We start from the raw sequence: 24,725 nt of genomic DNA on the forward strand, positions 1-24,725 counted from the left end.
TACAGGCTTCCCTTAGTTGAATTTGAGCTATAACGAATCCTTTGAAACTACTGAACATGAGCTCAAGTTTTCTTGTCAAATCCAACCTTGTGTCATTAATGGCTTAACGCTCGTCACCCCTCACATTGGGCTCCAGCTTATGGTGAGGTGGTTGGGTCAAGCTCATGTTCATCTTGAACAGTTTGCGTTTATACTCCATAAAAAGGGGTTTCTCAAGAATATATAGTTGCTAAAGCAAAGGTTTAAGCTCCAATTTTTCAAGGCCTTACTTTTGTGTGCATATAACATGCCTCAACCAATGGAAGAGTGAAAATGAAATGATTGACATAAATTGGGAAGTTAAAACTTAACAAAATACACAAATACGAGAGTCGCACATTATACCAGAAATTGGTGAATTGAACTTATTTGAAAAGTAAGTTTGAAACTTGATTTTGTAAATGAATAAGTATTTGAAAATATGTTGGTTTGATTAATAATTGAGAAATGCATACAAGACTAGTAAAGCAAATAAACAAATAAGAGTAAAACTTTTTCTTTGTTAAACGGTAAATTTGAAATCAACAATATTGCCTCTTCAATATCCATTAGAAAATCCATTATCCCCGGTCCATCCGGGTAATATTTTGTTCATACTGAACCCAAGAACTCAAAATCTCAAGTTCTTAACAATATACTCTAATTTAGACGTACATCTTTTTTTTAATGTAGAAATGAGTGATTTAGATAAAACAATACAGTTTCCTCCGAACAACAAAAGTTCACTTAAATACCAAGTAATCTAAAGAATATAATTCTAAAATTTTACATATACAATTTTGATCTAGAAAAAAAGAAAAATAAACAGAGTTATCATTCCGTGCGTCAATCAGAAATAAATTTCAAAGTTACCTTGTCTCTTATATTAAAAAATTCTACATCCTCCCCCAAATTCAATGATTTAATCCCTTCGCAACAAGTAAGAAAAATCTTGTTTACATCATATGACAATTAGAAGACTCAAACGACCAACTTTGTGTATCACTAGTTTCTGAAAACAGATTAAAAACACCTAAAAGACCATCTGATTCTTTCACTCATAAAGATAAATACATAAAACCCCATTAGGATCAATGAAGAATTCATCAAATTTGTTCACAATTATAATCCAAAATCAAGAAGAAAATAAACCTCTATTAACGTCCATTTAGTCAGCACCATAACAGAACTAATTTTATGCAAAGCTCTAATTACCATTATCCCCATAATGCCTTGCTGCAGCAATATAGAGCCAGTGAAGTTATCCAAAAAGCATAACCTGTAGTAAAACATGACCTCTTGTCATCTGTACTCATCATCAAATTCTATCAACCTTGCATTACAAACAGATGAGTAAATAAGAAAAGTATAAAGATTACATTAGCTACATTATGGAACAGATGCAGCAACAAATTGTACCTGTGAGGCTATCGCAACTATGACAATTCAATGGCAAGGGGAACAACAGAAAGTGCCGCGGAGATGGTGTCTGATACGGTCAAAACAAGTGCAATATGAATATTAAAAAGGAGAATAAACTTGAGGTGGCAAAGGGGGAGATCAACTGAAAGCCCAAACATGCAATTGTTTAGGTGGAAATGGCCAGGTCACCAAAAATACTTTTTGTCCAAAAGTATTTTTCAAAAAATTAGCAAGTCAAATATGATCACCAATATTGCATTATTCTAATAAATACAGTTTACATATTTGAGAAACATTTAAGAAAAATATAAGGATAGGAAGATACTCTCTAGCAGCATTTGATTTGGCATATTTCCGTGTAGGCTACCTTTTATATACCCGTTTGACCCATCAAAGATAAAACATAACAAAATCAACCCACTCATAAGTATATTGGTTGAAAATGCCACCTCAAGAATGAATGAATGAATAACTGGTCTGAATATGTACCTTCAGGTTCCATTCGAAGCCAATCTTGCCCACAAATCAAAGCTTGTCGAATATCAGAATCAACATATCTCAAATGCTTATCAACTACTCTACCACCTGTGCTAAATGACAGCTCCCGTGTAAGCGTCGACACAGGAACCCCCAGAATATCACGTGCCATCATAGACAAGATTGGGTACCTCGGTGTGTGAACTTTCCACCAATTCAATATATTAAAATCAGAATTTCTTGGAAATACAGGTTCCTCTAAATACTTGTCAAGATCCGAAACCCCGCTTTGGTGGTTTGAACTTTCATGAAGGAACTTGTCAAAGCCCCTCAAACGGTCTCGGGCCACATTACTAGTACCAGCTAAACCGCTGCCAACCTGATTCGCTTCGTCATCAAGTGAACCTGGGTCTATAGTATACTCGTTAAAAAGCTCTCGGATGCCCTCAGAAACATCCCGGATATGATCGGGAGCATCAGCATCATAAATCTGATTATAGTAATACTCTACAAGTTTCATCTTGAATCTTGGATCCAAGATAGCTGCTATTGCTAACCCTAACCCGCATTTATCCCAATACTTATCGAACTTGATCTTCATTTTGGTTGCAAGGGAGCTAATAAATTCATCTGGATTTTTGCAGTAATCAATCAACTGGATATGAACATCACATATTTCTGGGAAATATATGTTAGCAGTAGGATATTTGCTATTTGAATGGGTAAAAACGTTTGTAACCTCGAAAAGAAGTTTCATAAAAGAAGTAACTGAACTCGCCCATTGCCATTCTTCATCAGATAAAGAGATTGTGTAGGCAGAATCATGCTCTTGAAGTACATCAAATGCATTCCTGTATTCTAAAGCTGTTTCAAGCATAAGATATGTTGAGTTCCATCTCCATGGATTATCAAGAGATAAACGCTTTTCAGTGGTAATTCCAACCTGTTGAGCAAACTCGTCAAATTTCCCTTGTGTCACTGATAAACTTTTAACATATCTAACACTTTCCCGAATCTTTTGTGTCAAGTCTTTAAGTGATTCCATAGAATCGTGAATCAGGGATTTCACAAGATGTGAAGCACATCTCATGTCGAATAATTCACCGTTCTTCAAAAGGGGGCGATTTTGAGATAGCCAACTTTTAGTTCTCGAGGCGATATCATCGTAACTGAAACAATCATCTAGTGTCATAGAGAATAACTTCCGGTCGACATCCCAATCCATCAAACACTTAATAACCAAATCCGATAATGCGTCCTCTGTTTGAGAGGAATCTAAAGTCAAGAAATTTAATACTTTCCTCTGCAACCTCCAATTGTCGTCAATGTAATTTGCGGTCAAACACAGGAAGTCGACATTCTCTGGTGAAGACCACATACCAACAGCCAGACCTATTCTGCCATGTAAATTCCGTATGATGTCAAACACCTTTTGTCTTTCTTTTGCATAGATAGTCAAACAGTCAGACTCGATAACACCTGTGGTCATAACTTCAAACATGGGTTGAAGATTCTTAACGAATATTTTGAATCCCAAATGTTCTACCATAGCCGGTGGATAATCATGTAACATGATCATACGGGCCAAGTCAAGCCGACTTCGTTCTTGGTCAAACTTAACACTTCCAAAGTTAACTGCTTCTTCTATCTTTGAATCTTGGTCAAACTTGTAAGCTATGGGCATGATGTTTTCTTCTTTTCTTTGCACTTCATCATAGCTAACATTTGCAATGGGAACAGGGTCTTCTTTTCTCTTTCTTTTTGCCGCGAGTATTTGTGAAACGTCAAAATTGGATCTTTTTAAACACCGCATTAAGTGGTTTCTTAGATGAGTAGTTCCGCTATTGCTGGATCCGCTTAGCTTCTTTTGACAATGTACACAAACGGCATAACATCCTTCGGCTTTCCTGACCCTTTCAAAGTGATTCCAAACCACAGATGTTAACCTCTTTGGTTTCTTAACAGGAGTTTCAGTTTGTATTTCCATCATATCAACTTGATGGAAACCTATTTGAATGATGAACATATCAGCATACTTTCAGAAGATTATACAAATTCTTGATCAGAGTATCAATACATAATAGACGTAAATAGGTCTAAAGTTTTTAATATGCAGATTAGCATTTACATGAACTTTGAATAACATAAAAGTATGCAAGAACACTTCTTAAATTTAACTAAATAATTAATGATCTGGGCATCTAAAATGATAAACCTTTCTACAGGTTTATTGATTTGTTTCATTGGAGCATATGCTTTTGAACCTCTTCGAGGCTTCAAGCCATATAAGCGGGAATAGATGTTCACTATGGTTCAAAAAATATGTACCTCATCATCAATTTTTAACCTTTTTATAAACCCATCGTTGGAAATGTTTGTATGTTTGACAATTATTGTGACATAAAGAGCTGAAATCAGGTAATTAGCCCATAGAGCGTTAAACATAAGAAATAACACCTCTATACAGTATCTGCTGAAAATTGATTTCAAATGCCTAATATTGTAATAAAAGAAGCAAACATAATTCGCCACCTTACTAATTTAATTTGTCTGAAAATGAATGTCCACTTTGAAAATTATTCGCCTAGATTCACATTATACCTTATGTACATACATGAAAAAAGGCCCTGCATTAATCATATGCATTTTAAAAAAGCGAAACCTTGCATTCATCTAATCAACAACTACATTAAGGGGGAGTTTAAGCATATATAAAAAAAAAGAATTAGCTTATTAACATAAGGTTATGAGACTAAGCGGGTGTTTGGCTTAGCTTATCGGCTAACTGGTCTTCAGCTTATGTATTTTAATTAGAATAAGAAACTATGCACTTTAAGTTAGCTTAATTCTGGGCTTTATCAGCTTATAAAATTTTCAAACATCTACGCAAGCTCAAATATCTAAAATTACAAGCTTATCAACTTAAACTTATTAAGCTTATAAGCCCATAAGCATGAAAAAAGGGACTTTACTGGTTTTTAGAAATATCTACAAGCTAAAAAAAATCCATATAAAATAAGCTAATCCAAACAACCCCTAAGTTAAGTCCAAAAGCAAAGTAATTAGCTTTTAAAACTTTTAATAGCTCTAAAAATAATCTTACCCCTAATTGTTGTTAAAATTATATCTATTAATCACATAATGTTTGCAGAATTGTAATTAGTTTATATTTTTGTATAAAGTCAACCAAAAAACAACCCAAAATAGCATATAATTCATAAAGAAGACATAAATTAACATCTGAAACTGCATTATTTTGTAATATTAATTAAATTAATACGAGTCTAATAATAATAATAATAATTAGGGAAATAATAAAAGAAAAGCAGTGAAATTTCGAACCTATATATAATTTGCAGCAGTGGGTTAGTTTTTGATTATAAAAAAAGGGGTGTTATGTGTAATCCGATTGGATTGGATGGTCCAGTTAGGGTTTGTTTTTGTTTATTGAATTGAATTGAATTTGGGGATAAAAAAGAGGATCTGGATAATTTGACTGATAACCCGATGAAATTATAAGGAACCGGGTCGATGTTTGTTATGTGGGTTGGGTTAGGTTAGGTACGCTTCTGGCCGAGTCTTTTGGTAATGGCTTAATGAGTATGCTGTTTGCGGTTGTCATTTCATGTCTAACAAAAGAGTCTTAACAAAAATGCCTCGGTCTCAAGTCTCAACTCTATTGAGATGCAATAAGGCAAATTGATCAAATTATTTTTGACCTACTTGGGAGTTCGAATTGCTAAAATCTCGAGTTGGGTCGTGCTTACAAAAATAAAGGCTTACAATAGAATAAATAGCCAGTTATTTTAACGGGCCCTCATTACACCAAACTTCGAATAAACAACTAAAGAAAAATCAAACCAACAAGCCCTCTTGTGATAGTATTAGTAGTAAATAATATATAGGGAAAAGTACCTTGATGGTCTAATTTTGAGGTATAAATCTAAATATAGACACCTATCAGATATTTTACACATTTAGTTAATAAATTCTTACCACCTAATATTTTTGTAAGAAATAATATCATCCAATTAAAATACGACAAGTATGTTCCACAACTTATGGTCTTGTATTATTAGATCAAGTGTATATGTAGTATCAAGAATAATCTTATATTTGGTTTGTGTAGATACGATGATTTCGTTCTAATTGATTTACCATCCCTGTTTCCTTTTTAACAATGATTTTATTTTCCAAGACTTAAATCACATATAAAAGGGATATGTCCTCATGATTTAGAGTGATTACTTAAAAAATATAGCTTTATATTTTACTTTTTTTTTCTCTTTTAAATTGTGTCTTAGTGCTATTATTTTCTTGAGTTCGTCACTATCTTACTTTTTGAATGGGGTGATCACGGCACTATGTAAGCTGCTCCTAACACGTATTGTAAATATGTTGTAAGTATGACATCAAAATCTTCATAATATAATCTATGTCATTTAACATTGCCCATTATATTGAGATGGTTCCTGGTGTCCAAAGGTCAAAATGTATTAACTTTATTTGTGCCCATTTCAAGACATGACGAATTAAATAAATAGGTAGGAGTTTTTGTAAAATTTAATCTACATCTGAACAACCACAACTAACCTGGTTCACTTGAATGATGGATTTCATCAAGTCCATCATGTTTGGTTAACGATTCCTTGTACAATTATTGTTATATCTTTAATGCATTATTTACACGAAAACTTATAACTACAAGTAAAAGTTGTGGATTTTACAATGGACATTTGTCATAAATTATGTGGATGATTTGGTTTCTTATTAAAAAAATTTGATAGATAAAAAATTTAATAAATTTCTATATTGGGATTTACACTTTAAAATTAGACTATCTAGGTAATTTGCCCTAATATATATATGAATCAATCACTCGTTCACCATATATATATAGACTAATTACTAGTTCACCAATATATATTTTGCACCTAATTTTTTTGTTTGATATATGTCTTTTATAACCTTTTTAAATTTGTACATAGTTGTAAGTGACATGATTAGATATTATAATAGGTTAATTTATTATCATTGTTTAAATTGACATATGAGTATTATGTGTACAAGAAATTGATGATAAACGTCTTTTGTGTAAAATCTTTGTCACATAAACTGTTCAAGGAAACTTTTAGATAATTCATTTGAATTCAAATCATCAACGCCTCTTGTAAACAATCATAACACCATCCAATATGGTCTCTTGTAAACTCAGGAACATGGACTCAGAGTCATCTCCTTCACGAGTCCGGTTAGGCTGAATCGGACTAGAACATGGACTCAGAGTCGTCTCCTTCACGAGTCTGGTTAGACTGAATCGGACTAAAACTTGGGTCAACTTTGGTCAAACTTGGCTTACTTGGTCAACACTCTGCCAAATCGGCTCAACTTTGTCAATTTTCTTTTTGTCGTTATAAGAAATTATTAATAAAAACTTAAATTGGTTTAAGTTTATGTACTTAAACAATTAAGTTTGAACTTTAAAGTATTATGTTGATATTTTTAAACAATTATATCTAAATATAAAGTTTATTACATATAACTTCAAATTTTATTATTTTTCTATAATAAAATAAAGGATAATCTGACTTCTTCTTGATTACAATCGGAGTTTTTAAAAACTCTTGTCTTCTTCATTCTCCGATTCGATTCTAAGTTACGAGTTATCCAACATTGCCTATTTTTAAAAAAAGTTATAAGACATTAATCTAACACCTTCAACCTTATTTGCTGATTTACATTAAAAATTTTTATCACTTTAAATATTTTCACTAGCACTTTTACATTTATTACATTACACCAACCTACGCCGCCGCCACCAATTATCAAATCTAGGGATGGCAACGGACAATGAAAAAAGTCGTAACCCGCGGATACCCATCCATCATGGATGGATAACTTCATAAAAAAATTACCGTCGATATATAACGGATATAAATATGTACCCGTTTGCGGATCGCGGATGGGTAATGGATAAATTATATTCGTCATGGTATCCGTGTAGCGAACCCGCTATACCTGTACGTAAAACCCACGTATATATTTATAGTATAACCCGCCAAACCCGCATCCTAATATTTATATAAGATAAATATTGATACGTAATAAACTTATATTTAAATCAAATATGTTCCACCTTTAAAAGGTTAACGGAGATATTTTAGAAAAAAAAAAGGATTGATAGTGTAATTTAATTATTAATGTTAAGAGAATAGTGTATGTGAAAATATTTTAAAGGGTTGTAGCCTTGTAGGTGTAAATATTACATAGGAGGGCATTTTAAACATTTCTCCCCATGTAACTTTCAACATGAGAGTATTTTCTTTAATATAGAGTATAGAAGTATAGATATAGATATAGATAATTTAGTAAACAAATTTTAATTAATTTTAATAATTAATCTTGCTTTTCATATGGGTTTTTTAAAAGATTAATTTTAGGAAACTTTTTTATAATTATTGGAAGATATGAGATAAGTAAAGTTTTATAATCTTGCAGTGTGTGAACGGACATATAACATGTTCCTCCTGCTGCTCCAAGGTTAAGAGCAAATGTCCGTTTTGTTGCATGCCGATTGGTATGAGCCGTTGCCGAGGTCTTGAGAAGCTCATCGGTTCAATCTTTATATCATGCAAATATGCTAAGAATGGTTGTGAATTGAGAACCCCTTACAGTAACAAGAACGGGCATGAGCAACTGTGTTCTTATGTCACTTGCTTTTGCCCTCAACCGTCATGTTCCATTACTTGTTCTCCCAAGAGTTTGTATCTCCACTTTGTCAGCGCTCACGCTCAATCCACCACCCTTTTTACCTATAATACCACCTTCCCTGTTTCTATAGAAATGAACCAGAAGCAAATGTTCCTTCAAGAACAAGATAAAGGTGTTGTATTTGTCCTCATCAATCATGAAGTTCAACATGGACGAGCTTTCTATCTTGTCTGCATTGGCCTAAGTATATTGAAAACTAAGTTTGTATATCAACTCACTGCTGAAGCCACGGATACAACTCTTTCATTGAATTCTGTACCAGCTGTATACACAAGCTTGTCCAAAGATACCCCCATAAAGAATTACCTAACAATACCATCCGAGTTTGCGGGTAGCGATGGGCTCCTTTCCTTATCTCTCTCCATAAATAAAGTATCCGAGCTTGACGTGGAGGTCATTCAGCCTTGGGACTATGATCCGGATGCTGACAAAGTTCTGAAGGTGGTGCTTACTGATCCTGACATATTTGATTGCTCAATTTGTCTTACCCCATTATTCACCCCCATCTTCCAGGTACGCCATCTCTCTTTACTATGTTTGTCTATATTGCAACGTATACTTGAGAAAACTGGTAACTAAAACAAATATATATGTTTAAACAAGGAACCAATATATTTTTTTATGTTTTGTATGTTAACCCCTTGCTTAGATGATCTACATTCTACAGTATATGACAATCCATACTTGCACAATTCTAAGGCTAGATAAAATCGTTCATGCAGCACATTAAATGGCATATACATACAATCCCAACCTCCATGTGCTTGTTCTGGTATTAACTGGTTAACTAGCTAGTGTATGATTCTAGGAATAATTTCTTGGTGTTCGTTAGCGTATCAGGCTATCAGCTACCGAAAGTTGATTTTTAGTATGACATTGCAGTGTGAGAACGGCCATCTAGCATGCTCCTTGTGTTGTTCCATGCTGAAGAGTAAATGTTCCTCTTGCTGTTGTAACTATAATCGCTGCTGAGGTCTTGAGAGGGTCATTGAACCAATCAGTAAAATATCATGCAGAAATGCTAAGAATGGTTGCAAAAAGGCTTTGCGTTACAGTAAGAAGAGTAAACATGAACAAAAATGTCCCCATGCCACATGCTATTGCCCTTACCCATCATGTCCCTTTGCTGGTTGTTACGAGAACCTGTACCTCCACTTTGGCATCCGACATGCCGCTTTTATCACCCGCTTTACCTACAATACCACCTTCTCTATATGTGTAGACATAAATCAGAAGCACATATATCTTCAAGAACAAAAGGGAACTGCCATCTTCATTCTCACTCATGAAGTTCGAGAAGATGGATTATATTTTTATATTGATTGTGTTGGCACAAGTGCAATGAAAAATAAATATGTATATCAGCTGGAGGCCAATAGCATGGAGCCATGTTGCTCATTGAAATCTGTACCAGAGGTGCATTCAAAGTGGTCCGAACATTCTCATAGAGAGATTTACCTAAAAGTTCCATTTGAGCTTGTGGGTTACAATGGGATTCTGTCCCTATCTATCTGCATAACAGAAGGTATCTCAGTCATATGAATGACTGTCTTTTATGCTAAGTGATAATTCGTAAACATTAGATATGTTCTTTTCTATTTTGTGATGAGGTGTTTTAGTCCGATTTTGGATAATTGGTGGCTTAGTGTTGAAGTTGATGCTAATGTGGTAGATGCTATGCAGGATTTGAAGTGGAAGAATGGATCTTTTTTCGAGATGATTGATAGCTATTTTGGGAACACAAGTCTGTAATGACCTAATTCGATTTGTTCCAAGGGGACAAATAGTAATTTTGGGTTCATTTACTACATTCTCGCAGACGATTTGGTGGATAAAGAAGGGAACATATTTAACTTGAATATTAAACGTTGGAAGCATATGCAAACCATCAAGAGCAGAACGCTACATTTATTTTGTCAAATGTTCTTTCTTTTGTATTCTCCTTATCAGATATTTTAACAGGGACGAATTTAGATCTCTCTGAAGATGTATATGAAAGTGGTTTCACATATGTGCTAAAGTTATGGTTTTGAATGGTTCTTTTAGTTGATTATTGGCCTTTATTATTTGAAAGACAGATTTAGATCAGTTATGAAGAAGTATTGGATTTCATATAGTTAGTTACATCTTGTTAAATTGCTTGTTTACCATAATCAGCAATATCATTACGAGCTTCATTATCTGCTTGAATGATAATGAGTCGAGACCATCCCGAATCGGCATTCTTTCTATGGCAGAGTTATTCCATATGTCATTTGTATCTTTAAAATTGTTAATTAATGGAACCTAGTAGCATGTAAAATGTAAACCGTTTGACAGGTAACTCATTAGTGATTCATCTATTGAGCTTTGCTTCTTAGGAATCATGGCTGACCCTCCATCATTTGAACTTTGATGCTGATAGAGAGTAGAATATCTTAAAGGTATAAAATATCCCAAAGCTACGTCAAGCTACAGTTTTAAGCTATAATTTAATTTTTTGAAACTACCAAACATGATCTCAAATCTTCTTGCTTTGACCTTGTAGCATTAAGGCTCATCAAGCCCTGAAATCGGGCTCATGCTCACCTTGAACTGTTTGCAGTCTAATATCTAGTAGGAGGAAAAACCCTTAATAGTCCGTCCAAAGACATGAGAACATATTCTGGGAAAACTTGCCCTCTTAAACTCAAACCTGAGTCTCTCCAAATCCAAGGCCTTCATAGAAAGACTTCTTTATCGCTGGACTATTAACCCGTTGATGGAACATATGATCCAAGTTGCATTTTATACAAGTTTTGATCTTCCAAAACATTGATTTAATCCCTTCACAACGAGTTATCAAAGCCTTGTTCTTGTTCTTGTTCAATTCATGTCAATTGCACAATCAGAACATCTCCAAAAATGTCACACCCCACCTTAGGCGGAATCGTAAGATATGACGAAATGACATAGCATAGCACATGGAATTTGTAATAGAGTTAGAGCATTCACAGTCGTAGACACTCATCTTCCAAGAACTAGTCTCTGTCAGCACCATATCAGCCCAAGGACTAACCAAGGACTAATCCCCCAAAACACCCACAATGCTAGAACTAGTCTAGGACCCACCATTTATTTAATTTTACTTTTTTAACCCAAAATTAATAATACTAATAATAATATAGAAAATAAATAATAATAATAATAATAATATAATAATAATAATAATAATAATAATAATAATAATAATAATAATAATAATAATAATAATAAAATATATTGTATTAATTCTAGGGGGTTTTATAAAATTACATATAACTATAGGGGTAAAAATTAAAAATTCATAATAATATATATATATAAATAGTAAATGGCTGCATCTTGTTTATTTCTCAGCCGCCATCATCTTCCTTTTCCCCCCTCCTCTCGCCGCCGGAAAAAATGGCTACACTTCCTTTTTTTTTTTTCACAGCCACCACCACACACAAATTTATACAATATAACACATGTATACATACAAAAGATACACAAATACACTAAATATCCAAAAAAAAGGAAAGAAAGACAGAGAACGCTTCGTCTCTATGGGAACGAATGGGATGAAAACGACGAAGGACGAGTCATACCTAGTGGTGTGCACTCGTCCTCCAGGCTTGGACGAGCGGGGGAACGAGCCGGACGAACCCACTATGAATGCTCTTATACTAAATGAAATCCAAATAAATGTAATTCTCACAAGCAGAATAAGTCTAGGCAACATGCCTCAAATAGCAAAAGATGTAACAAATAGCAAAATAGAGTTCAATGATTAAATGCAACTAGGAGTCCATGAAGGATCTCTTTATTAGTCTTCCTAAAGTCCTTATGTTCAATCTCCTTAAGCATTGTTATTACCTGGAAATGAATGCTCGAAAATGTCAACATAATGTTGGTGAGTTCATAGGTTTAAAGTAATACAAATGTGTTTGCTGTGCATGATAAATGAGGTTTGGACAATAGTGTAAATATAAACATGTAGTAGCATGTATGCATACCAAATACTGATCATTGCCATCACAGTTATCCGACAACATAAACTCATCACTTCTTGCCAACAACTCAATCACATCACTTGCCAACAACTCAATCACACATTGTTATACCAACAAACTACCAGCTGGAGTATAAAGTTGGTTATTTGTTATCATTGTTATCCATTGCCATAAATTGTCTTCAATAGATATCGACAGACATCTATTGCATCATGAAATCAACGCAAATAAGCTAACATACACATTTCATAAGTACACGTATATGTCCAATAAAGCAAACTAGTTTTCGCACAGCTAGTAAAGAAATAAAAATGTTTTGAGCATCATTTTCCCCCAAAGAAATAATATAAAAAGGGGCCACGAAACTCACCTCAACAAGCAAGTAGTTGTGCAAAGTCCAAAATGATCACTAGAATCTACACAACACATATATAAGAACAAGTTACAATTATGGACATGGTCAATAACCATCCATTGTAACCCGTATTTGATGATATACATATATGGCTACTTTCAAAATATTCGTAACTGATATTTCATATATTATTAAGTTACAAGTCACATAACTTAATATAGAGTATTTGTTTTAATGATTTATGATTGAATTCTACAAGCTCATATTTGCTGAAATTTTTGGTAACTTTATCTGTTTTTTATTAGGATGAAACGATCAATTCAAGTTTTCAAATCTTAACTACTGTAACCTTAGAGTGTTATAAACTTACATGAATTTTTACTTAATTTATTTCGCACGTTAACTATTTTTAAAAATTCCATAATCACAGGCTAGTCAGAAAATTCACTGTTTGCACGCAGAAAAGTTTTATAAAAGTTAAGGGCCTTCGAAGCTTCAAAAAAATACAATTTTTTTTACTTTATACTCTTAACATCTTAAAAATGTTTCTGGAAAAAAATAAACCTCCAGTTCATAAAATCGACCAAGATATGACTATTTGAAGTCGACCTAAATCTGTTCGGGAAACTCATCTTTGCACAGTTTTGTTGTAAAATTCGTTTGACAACCTTAAACTTCATATTCTGACACGAAACCAATTCCACCAAAAATTACACTTCCTGAACTTAATTTTGGACACCAAAAACGTGACTTAACCATCTTCCATGACCAAGATACGATCTTTCAAAGTTAACAACCGAATCTGTCCAGATTCTGAAATAACTCAAACTTACTGTTTTAAAGACTATTACAACTAATATTCATATATAAACTTTCAAATATTTCCAACACCTATTTACATATGTTATTATGATTTCCATGCCTTCATAATTGGATTTCTTTAATTACATTAATTATTATGCTACAATAAATACGTAAACTTTTAACATTAATATGATTTATACTTCAAGCTTATGATTTAACCATTAAAAAAAACCCTTTCATTCATTATTATAAATTTTGCCATAATATACATATTCATCAACATAGGTTACTTATAAATAAAGATTAATAAATAAAAAAGATATACTTATATACATACATACATATATATATATGTATATGTATATATGAAAAGAGAAGACAAGTGATTTACCCCAAGATTGATGATTTCCTTCTTAGATACCTTGAAAAAAATAGAATATAATCTTTAAAATTTTATTATTAATTTTAATTTAAATCAAGATTCATAAGAATTATAATTAAACTTACCAATAAATTATAGCTTTAATCTTGAGAGGGTTTCCCTCTTTTATTCTCTCTGGGTCGATGCAAGAAGGAGAAGAAGGAAAAAAAATAGTTTTATTTTTTTTGTTTAGGTATTTACTTATATTTATTATAAGGATAAGTGTTTTAGAGTTTGAACGTAATTAGGATATATTAATATATAATTTAACAAGAGTTCTAATAGAAATACAATTTCTTTTTTCTTTTCTTTCTTTTTTTTTTCTTCTTGGCCGTCCACCCTCAAGTATACTCCACCATTTTTTTATTTTATTTGTTGCTTTATTTATTTAACTTTTAATTTATTAGTACAATAAAACTATTATTATTATTATTATTACTATATATATGATTATTGAAATTTATTATTATAGACTTTAAGCCATTTTTCTACACTTGTTATACTATATAGGCTCATTGACTAGTAAAGAAATTTGGGATTCAAGTTAGAGACTATAATAAATTACCAGTTTTGGTGACGGATGTCACAAAAAACACCTAAAGACCATCTGATTCTTTCGGTCGTAAATGCATATGCCTCTATGGGTCCAGATTTATGGACTTTCATGCGTATAAATGTAAAATTTTTTGTTAAAAGGGGTTATTGTTTGTATTTTATTTTCATTTTTTAATTTTTGGAGTGGACATATGTAATAAAGATATTTTATTAATTAACATAGTTGTTTTATATACATTATGTACTTAATTCAAGTTTGATTTATTAATAGAAACTGAGGATACAGTATCAGAGTTGTATGATTAGCAGCAAAAAGAGGTGATTTCTTTTGGGAAAGCAAAGCATGAGACGGATCAATTAAAGCCTAAAAGACATGGATGATGGCATGATGCCATTGAGGTTCCTTTCTTTGTAATTACTTGGAAAGTCCTTCAACTTGCTACTGAAACTTTTTTTGGGCTCGAACAAAAAAAGTTCTATTAAGGGGAAGAAAAACGGCTAAAATCTCTTTTATGGGATTTCGTACAAGTAGTCGGTTAAAAATAGGGCTAATTACTTGGAAAGTACCTCAACTTGTCACTGAAACCTTTTCTGGGGCTCCAACAAAAAAAGTTCTATTTAAGGGTATGAAAACGGCTAAACTACTTTTGTAGGGTCTCGTGTAAGTAGCCGGTAAAAAAAATTTTTGAATGTAATTTCTCTTTTATTTCATTTCATTTATGGATTGCATGGAAATTCTAAGTCAAATCTCTATACAAAACATCAAATAATCGATCTGAATCTATAACCACATCTTTCAATCTCCATTTCATCTCGATCATCTCCAACCACCCCACTGACACCACATAAATATGACTACCCGTTTCCCATTACAGATTTGGGATGCCATAATCGCATATTCGTTATGGTAACGTTAGCATCATCAATAACACTAGTATATAATCACATCACCATAAAATAAAAATAAAAAACATACAATTTTTTCGGCCACTCCAACACCACCACCACAATGATCTGGCCACAAAACTCATAAAACAATTTGAATATTCCTGATTGTATCTTTGTCCCCATATAACCATTCTCATGTAACTCTTTTAAAAAAACCCAAGTTAAAAATGTGGACTCGTGAAGTCTCCCTAGCCGCCACCATAAACACCGCTACTAATCCGACAATAAATTTTAATACCCGAGTCTGACACTTTTAAATTAATCAATCTTATTTGTTTTTCACCCAAAAAGGTTTTCTTGGGAGACCTTATTATTTGTGAGGAAGCCAAAATTAAATCTTGATAGTTGTGTATGTTTGTTAATTTGGTAGATGGGTCTTGTAGATCTAGTGATTTATAATGAAACCGTTGTTCAAATTTTGGTAACTTCGTATCCAATGAAGTTTCCGACGCCGGCATCAGCAGTTTTGAAATGGAAATGACTAGATGCTGATATGGTACAAGGGAATATAAAGAAGTGGTTATATTGAACTTTTTTTTTGTTAGAGCCCCATAAAAGGTTTCAGTGACAAGTTAAAAGACTTTTCAAGTACTTAGCCCTTAAAAATAAGGAAAAAACCGGCTAGCTACTGACACGTCAGCAAAAAGTGGTCACGGTCCTACTATAGTAATTTTAACCGTTTTCATATCCTCAAATAGAACTTTCTTTTGTTGGAGCCCCAGAAAAGGTTTCAGTGACAAGTTGAGGGACTTTTTAAGTAATTAGCCCTTATTTGTATTACTTTTATTTCTTTATAAGACTATTATCTATTATTTGAGTTATAATGTTAGTCTTAGATGCTAGCAATGAAATTGCTGACCATAGTTATAGAGGTTGAAGTAGTGAAACAGTGGGTCATTGGGACTTGAAAGTTGAGGTATGATTGATTGCATTATGATAGCATCAATGATGCGGAATCAAACAATATTATGTATTTATGTGGACATCTTGCTTGACCATACGCAATTTATTCTTATGTAGATGATGGAGAAAGAAGGAAGGAGATCTTGCACGTCATACATGCTTATAGGGTGGTTTGTGTATACGGAAGAGGATCAAATTTTAGTGTATAGATCCGGAAGAAAAAACACCACCAATATGGATGGCTTCAGAACTTGATGAAACATGGACTCGCTTAGACAAAATAAATGAAAGTCTAAACAATCAAGGAATGCCGCTATCAAGAAATTGCTCCAAAAGAACTGAATTGCAGAGTTTAAAAGGTTTAACTAAAACATAATTATTATTATTAAGTTACTTAAAAAGGTACCAAAAGGTTTTTGTTAAGAACATCAGGTTAATACCTTTGGTAACAACCAAACGAAAATAATCTCTCACTTTTGAGGATTCTTTCAATAATTGGACTATTTTGTATCGTTATACATACAAGTATTTGTTTTGATCTATTTAGTATCTTCAAAGATGTTGTATTGTTATATGTTGCAATCTATTACATGATGTGAAATAAAATTGTGACTTTCGTGTTGCAACTCTTATTAAATTTTAGGGAAATGACAATTTTTTCCGAAAGGATTGATGTAAATTTCGTGAATCATTATGGATTCAACTTTTTAATTAGTTAAAGTTTTTTATTACTACATTAACTACATAAATTATGAATATGTTATTATTTTACATGTTATGAATCCTTTTAGTTTGGTAAAATTTTATAGTTTATCATAAAAAATCATAATATATTGAAATGGAATATATAAGATATAATTTTGAAATTATCCATCCATCAGATACGTCTGAAGACTAGTATAATATATATAACGGTCTAATAATCATCAAAACCAACAAATAATTACTAGCTATCACACAATAACTAAAACATTATAAATCAAGAGTATTATTTTTATTTAGTCTCAGATTTCCAACTTTTATTATCCTGGCCTGAGAACCATTACGATGACCAACTGTGAGATTTAACCTTGTGATTTTCATACACATTGTCTAACTATTTTGCAAATTAAGTTGGTCACATGTTAATCTACATCACGTTGAAGTTAGATAGACTACCTTCCATATCAGCATTTGCACTAGTGAGAGACTTAGGTGGTGTAACATCTTAATAAATAAGACATGACTTCTTATTTGCCTAAGTTGGATATAATGTTTCTTTAGGGCTTATTTAATAAGTCATCACTTAATTGAAAAATACAGCCAAAAGGCATTTTACATAATTATGCTTTCAAAACTTTTTTTTTATAAAAAACACTTATTAAATTTCAAGGATATTATAGTATATTAAATTCTTCAGTCGGTTAATTCAGCACACATAACAAACAACAATTATTTTATCGTCTTATCCGTCTAAGACACACTAAATTCAGACAGACACTTAATCCACACGAAAAAACAAACAAACAAACATGCCCTAAGAAACAGAAGAGCAGAAGATGTACTTGCACAACCAGATTCATATACCATTGTTAAACCCTTCTTCTTCCTTAACTTTTTGTCATAAACTGTTCTGTTCCGTCTCCTTTTCGCATCCTTACCTCTGTAATATGACTTCACATGTTCTGAAAATTAAAGCATCAAAATGAGTGGAGAAAAAAAAATCATTGAAACGAGTTAAATTCTATGATCAACCAGCTTAATCACCTGGTAAAGCATCCCACTGCCGCGCAATACGTTTCTGAAGTTTATCAAATTCAATTGGAAGTCCCTCTTCTTCAAGACGCTGGAGTAAAATTACAAACACAATCAGAATTAAAGTCAAACGAAAACTATGACTACAGCAAGGATGAAACACGACCTTTTGTGCTTCCTCACAGAAGACCATTGAAGGTCTTTCTGACTGTGAACTTTCAGCCACATCTTTCCCTTTGCTGATTTTCGTCTCATGTTGTGGTTCCCTGATGTGTAAACCTGATTGCCTGCATCAGATGAACTTAGTTTATGAAGCGCCAAAATTCTACAAATTGAGCAAACATTAATACTCACTTCATTCTATCAAGAAGCCTATGACGTTCATCTGTCTTAATATCACAGAAAAAGAGGGACTGTCTTGTTTTCAGGGAAACATGAACTTTGATATGCCCCACTCGTCCCTTCACAAAGGCCACTTCCTTGATCTGCAAATAGCAAAAAATTGTGTTACATTATCCAATTGACAATCACAATCTTCAAAAACTAGTTCAGTACATCATCATAAGGTACGTGAATTGGATTTGTTGTCAAACACAAAAACCCCTTATCTAACGGGTACAGGTGTCCCTCTTCGTTAAGGAATGAGCAATCTACTGCATAAGATCCATCCCGACTTCTGTAGTTTGAGTGTCTGATTGCTTCCTCATGAATACAGTCTTCCAAGCGGCTAACTAGATTCTCCCCAACAGCATCACCCTGTAATATAAACACATATAATTAGAATTTAGGAAGGGGGGGATACGAGATTACGGTTAACTACACTAAATAAGTTAAACATCATACAAAGTCACACGAGTTGTATGTTGGTTGACAAATCATCTTTTTTAAATTATAGAAAAACTAATACCTCGAGTGTCAGGTATGGATGCTCATCAGAGCCATCATTAGTGTATAACGGGGGATCCAGACACAATACCACAACATACGAAATTTCATTCTGCGCATAAAGAACATGTGTTATATACTTGGTCAATAAATTAAAATTGATTTTTTAACAGAGATACAAATAAAAATACCCGGGGCAAGACGAACACGGAGGTAATGTCTTTGTACATAACCTTGTGTTTTACTTCAGGTCCCAGCAGCTTCAAGTTTTTCAGGTAAAATCTCACATTGTATATACTCCTGCATTTATATGTTATTACCAGAATGAAAACAATGAACATAACTTACATAGATTTGGAATGGAATATACAAAAGTAAAACAAGTGTTTTCAGAATAAGATAACTATTCTATACAAATGTTTATATACATTAATTATACCTTAATTGAGCAATGGACACATTATTAAACGCATCAATAGGTTTCTTTCGTTCGTTCTTCTTTTCAACTAGATTACGCAGCGATCCCATTGTTTTTTCTTTAAACTCCTGATAAAATTCCATAAGGAGATTAGAGAACAGTAATGGTGAAGTTGTTATATATACATACACTAAAGTTACATTATCAAAATTGATGGAATTAAAATTATAAGGGATGTGAAACACACATCTGCTTCTTCCGTTCCAGTAAAGCCAAAAACAAACTCTCTAGGATAAAAACCCTGTATCAAGAAGCGACTAAATAAATAAAAAAGGAGATTATGTATAAGAAACACTATCTCAAGTACAAGGAATTTAACCGTATAATACCCTTTTAGAAACATTCCCATCTTTGTGAAACTTTAACTTCACTTGCTCATAGGTTCTCTCTATGCGAGAAACATCATCCAAAGAAAGTTGCATGAGCGATTGCTTTTGTCCATGGACTAATGAAAGATGGTGGTCTGAAGAATAGGAAAATAAAAGTGAACAGAAATTCCATCAATATAATTCGATTAGATGAGGTTAATGTAAGTCTATAACGAAATTAAAGAGGGTCTTTGCACCACACGTACACCATTCCTAACAGGACACAGCAAATGAAGTAAGAGCGTTGGTTTTGGGTTGCTCTGAATATCGGTTGACACTTTAACACATTTGATATTTTCGGGTCAACCCAACTAGCTAGGGTGCTAACCTTTTGCAACGTTTTAGACTGACACTAACATATCGTGTGTGGAATTATTTATTCTCATGATCAAGTTGCATACACACAGCCACGGCCCACTAGATATTTGGGCTGTGCTGATCATATTCGCTTATCAGTTTCCTAGTGTGTCCATTATGGTAACTAGTCTTGTCAGCTTCAGTCCCGGTATTATTCCATGAGTAAACTAGTTTAGAAATGTTGGTACTCTCAATTAAAACCCTGCTAACAGTTGAGATTCATAATTTCATATCATGATTTGAAAGACCAGATAAAGAATTACTGTAAAAAGGGAGAAGTAGTAAAGATAACAAAAAGTTGGCTATAAGAAAAAGCTTTTGTAAGACACCGTACACTTTTTTTTTTCTTCAATAAGCTAATAAGTAGTATTGGATAACTGTTAATGCGGTAAACTGCTTAAAATGTCCAAGAAACGCAAGAGCTATATTAGTTAATGAAAAAAGATTACAAACCAACCCGTGAGATCTAGCTCTCCCCAATTCATACCACCAACATAGACTTGCGATCGTGTAAATGATATCTGGTGGCTTTCGAAATAAGCGTTCAACCACACAACATGCTGTGTCAAGTAAATAGAAACATTAGCTACATTCATACTACTAACAATCAGAGAAGATAACACGTTGACATGGAAAACTTAGAAAAATCTGAAATGTTCCAGCAGGATGTACAAAATTAAATAGCATATAAAAACGTTGTGAATCTTAAAGACTAGCTAGCTACCTCGTCCTCAAAACCCCCAAATTTGTATCTGTAACCATCAGTGCTATGGATTTCCAAGCAGTAGTCTCCTCCTGGATATTCCATGAATGTTGCTTTCTCTATGTTCCCAATTTTCAAATCAATAGTTCTTGTCATGCTATCCTTTCTCCAACATATGTTTTCTTTACTGAAAGTAATCTCCCCATAACTCTGAAATTCCCTCATCAATTATACTTTCATAAGCAAATAATAAGGAAAAGAACATACACCATGTTACTGATTTCTCTAGCTGCAATTAACTTAATTATACAATGGATTGGTGAATAAGTATATATGACTACATGCATGCATCAATATTGGGTTAAAATTTAACACAAGATTGCACATAAAAGCTAGCATGAAATTGAAAGATCTATTATATACTTAATCAATGATTACAATGGTGGGCACTTGCTAGATATATAAATGGTTTAGGACGAATTTGGTCCCATACTGGACTGACGCTTCCAAGGATTTTTACCAAAACGCAAAATTAACCTGATATGTTACTAATTAAAATTAATTACTTTAAAAGACAGGATGGAGACACGCAGGCAGGAATGGATATCTATCACCTGACAATTAAACTCATGTAGTTTACCAAGTTGTACATATTCAATAACATAAAAAGCCGATCAAGAATAGAGTAATGACATTTGAAAGAACTAGTTTGGAAATTAAAAAAATTTCAATTATTCGACGCATTACTATGACTACGTACAGGGTATATTTTATGATACAAAAACATGATCAAACTATAAAAAAAATAGGATTAGAACTGATAAGATACATGCATCAGTGGATGCCTAGAAAAAACTGATGGAATGACAGCTAGCTAGCTATGAAGTAATTTCAATCAAATTAACACACCATAGGATCCTACTTATCATAACCCGGCCAGTTTATTGAACAGTAAAGTTTGTAAGTGACAAAGGTCCAAATTCCTCTCGGATATCTCTTCGTGAATTCCGTTCAAACTATATATTTTTGCTGACATGCGTATGTTGCCACGTCATCATAACTATATCACGTACGACATCGATCATGCATCAGTTTACAAGTTATAAGATCTCCACATACATCAATATATAGCAATAATTAGAAGTTTGATCATGAATACGATAACAAAGTTGTATGCAAAAACGTCATAAGTCTAATCCATTTTCATGGCGATGTTCACTCATCTAAACCTTCGTTAGCTTAATTTCGCTTGTGTAACTAACTCATATATTTTTATCATTTTCTCGCATTCATTCACGTCCGTCTATATGTACGTGTGTATATACATAATACACATACACATATACATAGATGATGATAGATACATGAAAACAACACGTATCAAATCGATAAACAAACGGTTTCAAAAACCTAACCGGGAAAAAAAGTATCAGCAATATATATAAGTTAGTTGCAAAATCAACATGAAAAAGTTATAAAAAGTGGCTAGCTATTTGAACAAACTATATATGTGAGAAACATATAAAAGTTATGAAAAGTTAAGCTCACTGGGGGGTGTCGATTAATGTAGGAAACATTCAGAATTTTTTTCGTCTCCATGATTGACAGACAGAGTAGAGCTGACAGGAAGAGTAAGGAAGAGGAGAATATATATGTATATAATGTGTATGTGTCCAAAGGGAGGAAGAGAGAGAACCCCCTCATTAAAAATCGTCACGTGTCATCAGTGCTACTAGTTTGTTAGAATCATTAAAAATCGTCTCATTGGTCTTAAGCATGGTGAGTAGAGTACTAGTACGTAGTGAAATTATTAGGATTTGTAAAACTAGTGCATCTTAGTAAATAGACTAAAACGAGCTAGGCATCTTATCAGCACCTTGTCACGAAATACATTTTCTATGTTTTTGCTTTACATGAAAATAATATATAGAAGAAATAAGGATTAGTTTCCACGAATGTAAGAAACTTTGAACGAATGTTTATTGTAGGAAATAACTAAAGTTGTGTGTATTGTATGTAAACAACTTTGAAATAATGTTTATTGTATGTAAGAATTTCGTTTCAACTGATTAAAATCTGACAAGTGGCACCTGTATATGGTTGTCACGTATGTTTTCTTACATACACTAAGCATTTTTTCAAGTTGCTTACATACAATACACATAACTTTAGTTTTTTCCTACTATAGACATTCGGTCAAAGATAGTTACATTTCAGAAAACTAATCCCGAAGAAGTACAATATTAGTCTAATATAAATACATAAATATAAAATTTCACAATTAAACATCTAGCTATAATAAACAAAACATGTAGTAATAATAAAACGTATAATAACATGAAGCAAAAAATAACTATATCCATGCAAATAATGACAATCCGACAATCGTGATGTAATATACAATATTACTTTAAATGTTACATAAATCAGTATTATGTATTAAATAACGTTATATATACCAAATTAGAAAAAATAATAAAAACAAATGTGTAAAGGTAAAATCATAAAATGTGTAAAAGTGGTTAATTTGATAAAAACATAAAAACCCAAAGATTTGGTCTGAAGAAATCTTTTAAATTTTAGTTTGTAAATTAATATTAATTCGTTACATTATATATATATATATATATATATATATATAAAAGTTTGCTATTTCTAGTCGTTGGATAATGGATGAGTAGAGGTGGCTCAACAGTACTATGGAACTAGGCGATCACTTTAGGCCCCCAAATTTTCGAGACCTCAATATTTTGTATATTCGACTTAATGTTTGGATTTTGGACTAACTACGATATATAATTTGCATTATAGTAACGCCCTTATTAGTTTTGGTATCAACATCCATATCTTTTTTATTACTAGTAGTTTATAATAAAAATCGAGTTACTTTTTTTTTTTTGCTTTTCTCTTTTACTCTAATTTATATGGTAATGAATTAAGCCTCAAAAATTGATATCTTTTGAGGCCAAAAAAAAACCTTAAGTCACCATTGTGGATGAGGCGTATATAAGTATTGTACACAACGATAGAAAGTTAAATTTATGGGAAACCTAATTCTATAGATGTTTAACATTTTACTGGCCATTTAGGTTGACGCTTGTCAGGGTGGTGAATTGGAAAATCTCTTACTCTAACCTAACAGAACAAAAATTACAAGTCAAAATTTTTAACCCGGCCCTGGGTGGCTAGGTGACCCATGTGACCCAATAAATACATATGTTGTTGAAAGGTCAAATTAGTTGAGTTTGAGTTAAGTGGGTTAATTTTATGTCAACGGGATCAAACGTGTTATTGTTGGGTTAGGTAGTGTGGCATATCAAATGACTTAATTATTATTGGGTCAAGATTAGGTGGTTTGCATATCAAATGGGTTACTTTTGGGTCAACTGAGTTGGTATAAATATCATATAAATTTAGATTTTTTTGAGTTGACGGGTTGACCTTTTAACCCAAAAATTCAACCTGACCCCGACAAAAAAAAATCAAGTTTGAAAATTACCTGGTCAAGATTTCACAACCTTAATTAACCCAGTT

The 24,725-nt window shown here is 32.8% G+C and overlaps 3 protein-coding genes across 4 annotated transcripts; 1 reads left to right on the top strand and 2 right to left on the bottom strand.

The window, feature by feature from the left end:
• Window positions 1-1,041: 1,041 nt before the first annotated feature.
• Window positions 1,042-5,532, bottom strand: LOC122593643 (zinc finger BED domain-containing protein RICESLEEPER 1-like). 2 transcript variants are annotated; one of them, XM_043766072.1, is made up of 4 exons: window positions 5,260-5,532; window positions 1,930-3,924; window positions 1,438-1,507; window positions 1,042-1,297 (listed from the first exon to the last, which is right to left on the bottom strand). In XM_043766072.1, the coding sequence occupies exons 2-3, from the start codon at window positions 3,905-3,907 to the stop codon at window positions 1,455-1,457; spliced, it is 2,031 nt and encodes a 676-aa protein (XP_043622007.1). In that variant the 5' UTR covers window positions 3,908-3,924; window positions 5,260-5,532; the 3' UTR covers window positions 1,042-1,297; window positions 1,438-1,454. The 2 variants fall into 2 exon arrangements, with proteins under 2 accessions (XP_043622007.1, XP_043622006.1); XM_043766071.1 differs by having other exon boundaries at window positions 1,042-1,351.
• A 2,324-nt stretch (window positions 5,533-7,856) lies between these two features.
• LOC122591937 (E3 ubiquitin-protein ligase SINA-like 2) lies at window positions 7,857-10,743 on the top strand. Its single transcript, XM_043764160.1, has 5 exons — window positions 7,857-7,937; window positions 8,416-9,201; window positions 9,571-9,640; window positions 9,674-10,213; window positions 10,372-10,743. The coding sequence occupies exons 1-5, from the start codon at window positions 7,857-7,859 to the stop codon at window positions 10,410-10,412; spliced, it is 1,518 nt and encodes a 505-aa protein (XP_043620095.1). The 3' UTR covers window positions 10,413-10,743.
• A 7,375-nt stretch (window positions 10,744-18,118) lies between these two features.
• LOC122591938 (FACT complex subunit SSRP1-like) lies at window positions 18,119-21,416 on the bottom strand. The gene is made up of 12 exons (XM_043764161.1): window positions 21,213-21,416; window positions 20,946-21,048; window positions 20,093-20,226; window positions 19,951-20,004; window positions 19,725-19,831; window positions 19,519-19,585; window positions 19,308-19,397; window positions 18,971-19,156; window positions 18,755-18,885; window positions 18,567-18,687; window positions 18,413-18,491; window positions 18,119-18,330 (listed from the first exon to the last, which is right to left on the bottom strand). The coding sequence occupies exons 1-12, from the start codon at window positions 21,414-21,416 to the stop codon at window positions 18,119-18,121; spliced, it is 1,488 nt and encodes a 495-aa protein (XP_043620096.1).
• Between the last annotated feature and the right edge of the window lie 3,309 nt (window positions 21,417-24,725).

Source organism: Erigeron canadensis, chromosome 3 (assembly GCF_010389155.1).
Source record: "Erigeron canadensis isolate Cc75 chromosome 3, C_canadensis_v1, whole genome shotgun sequence".
In the NCBI taxonomy this organism is placed as follows: domain Eukaryota; kingdom Viridiplantae; phylum Streptophyta; class Magnoliopsida; order Asterales; family Asteraceae; genus Erigeron; species Erigeron canadensis.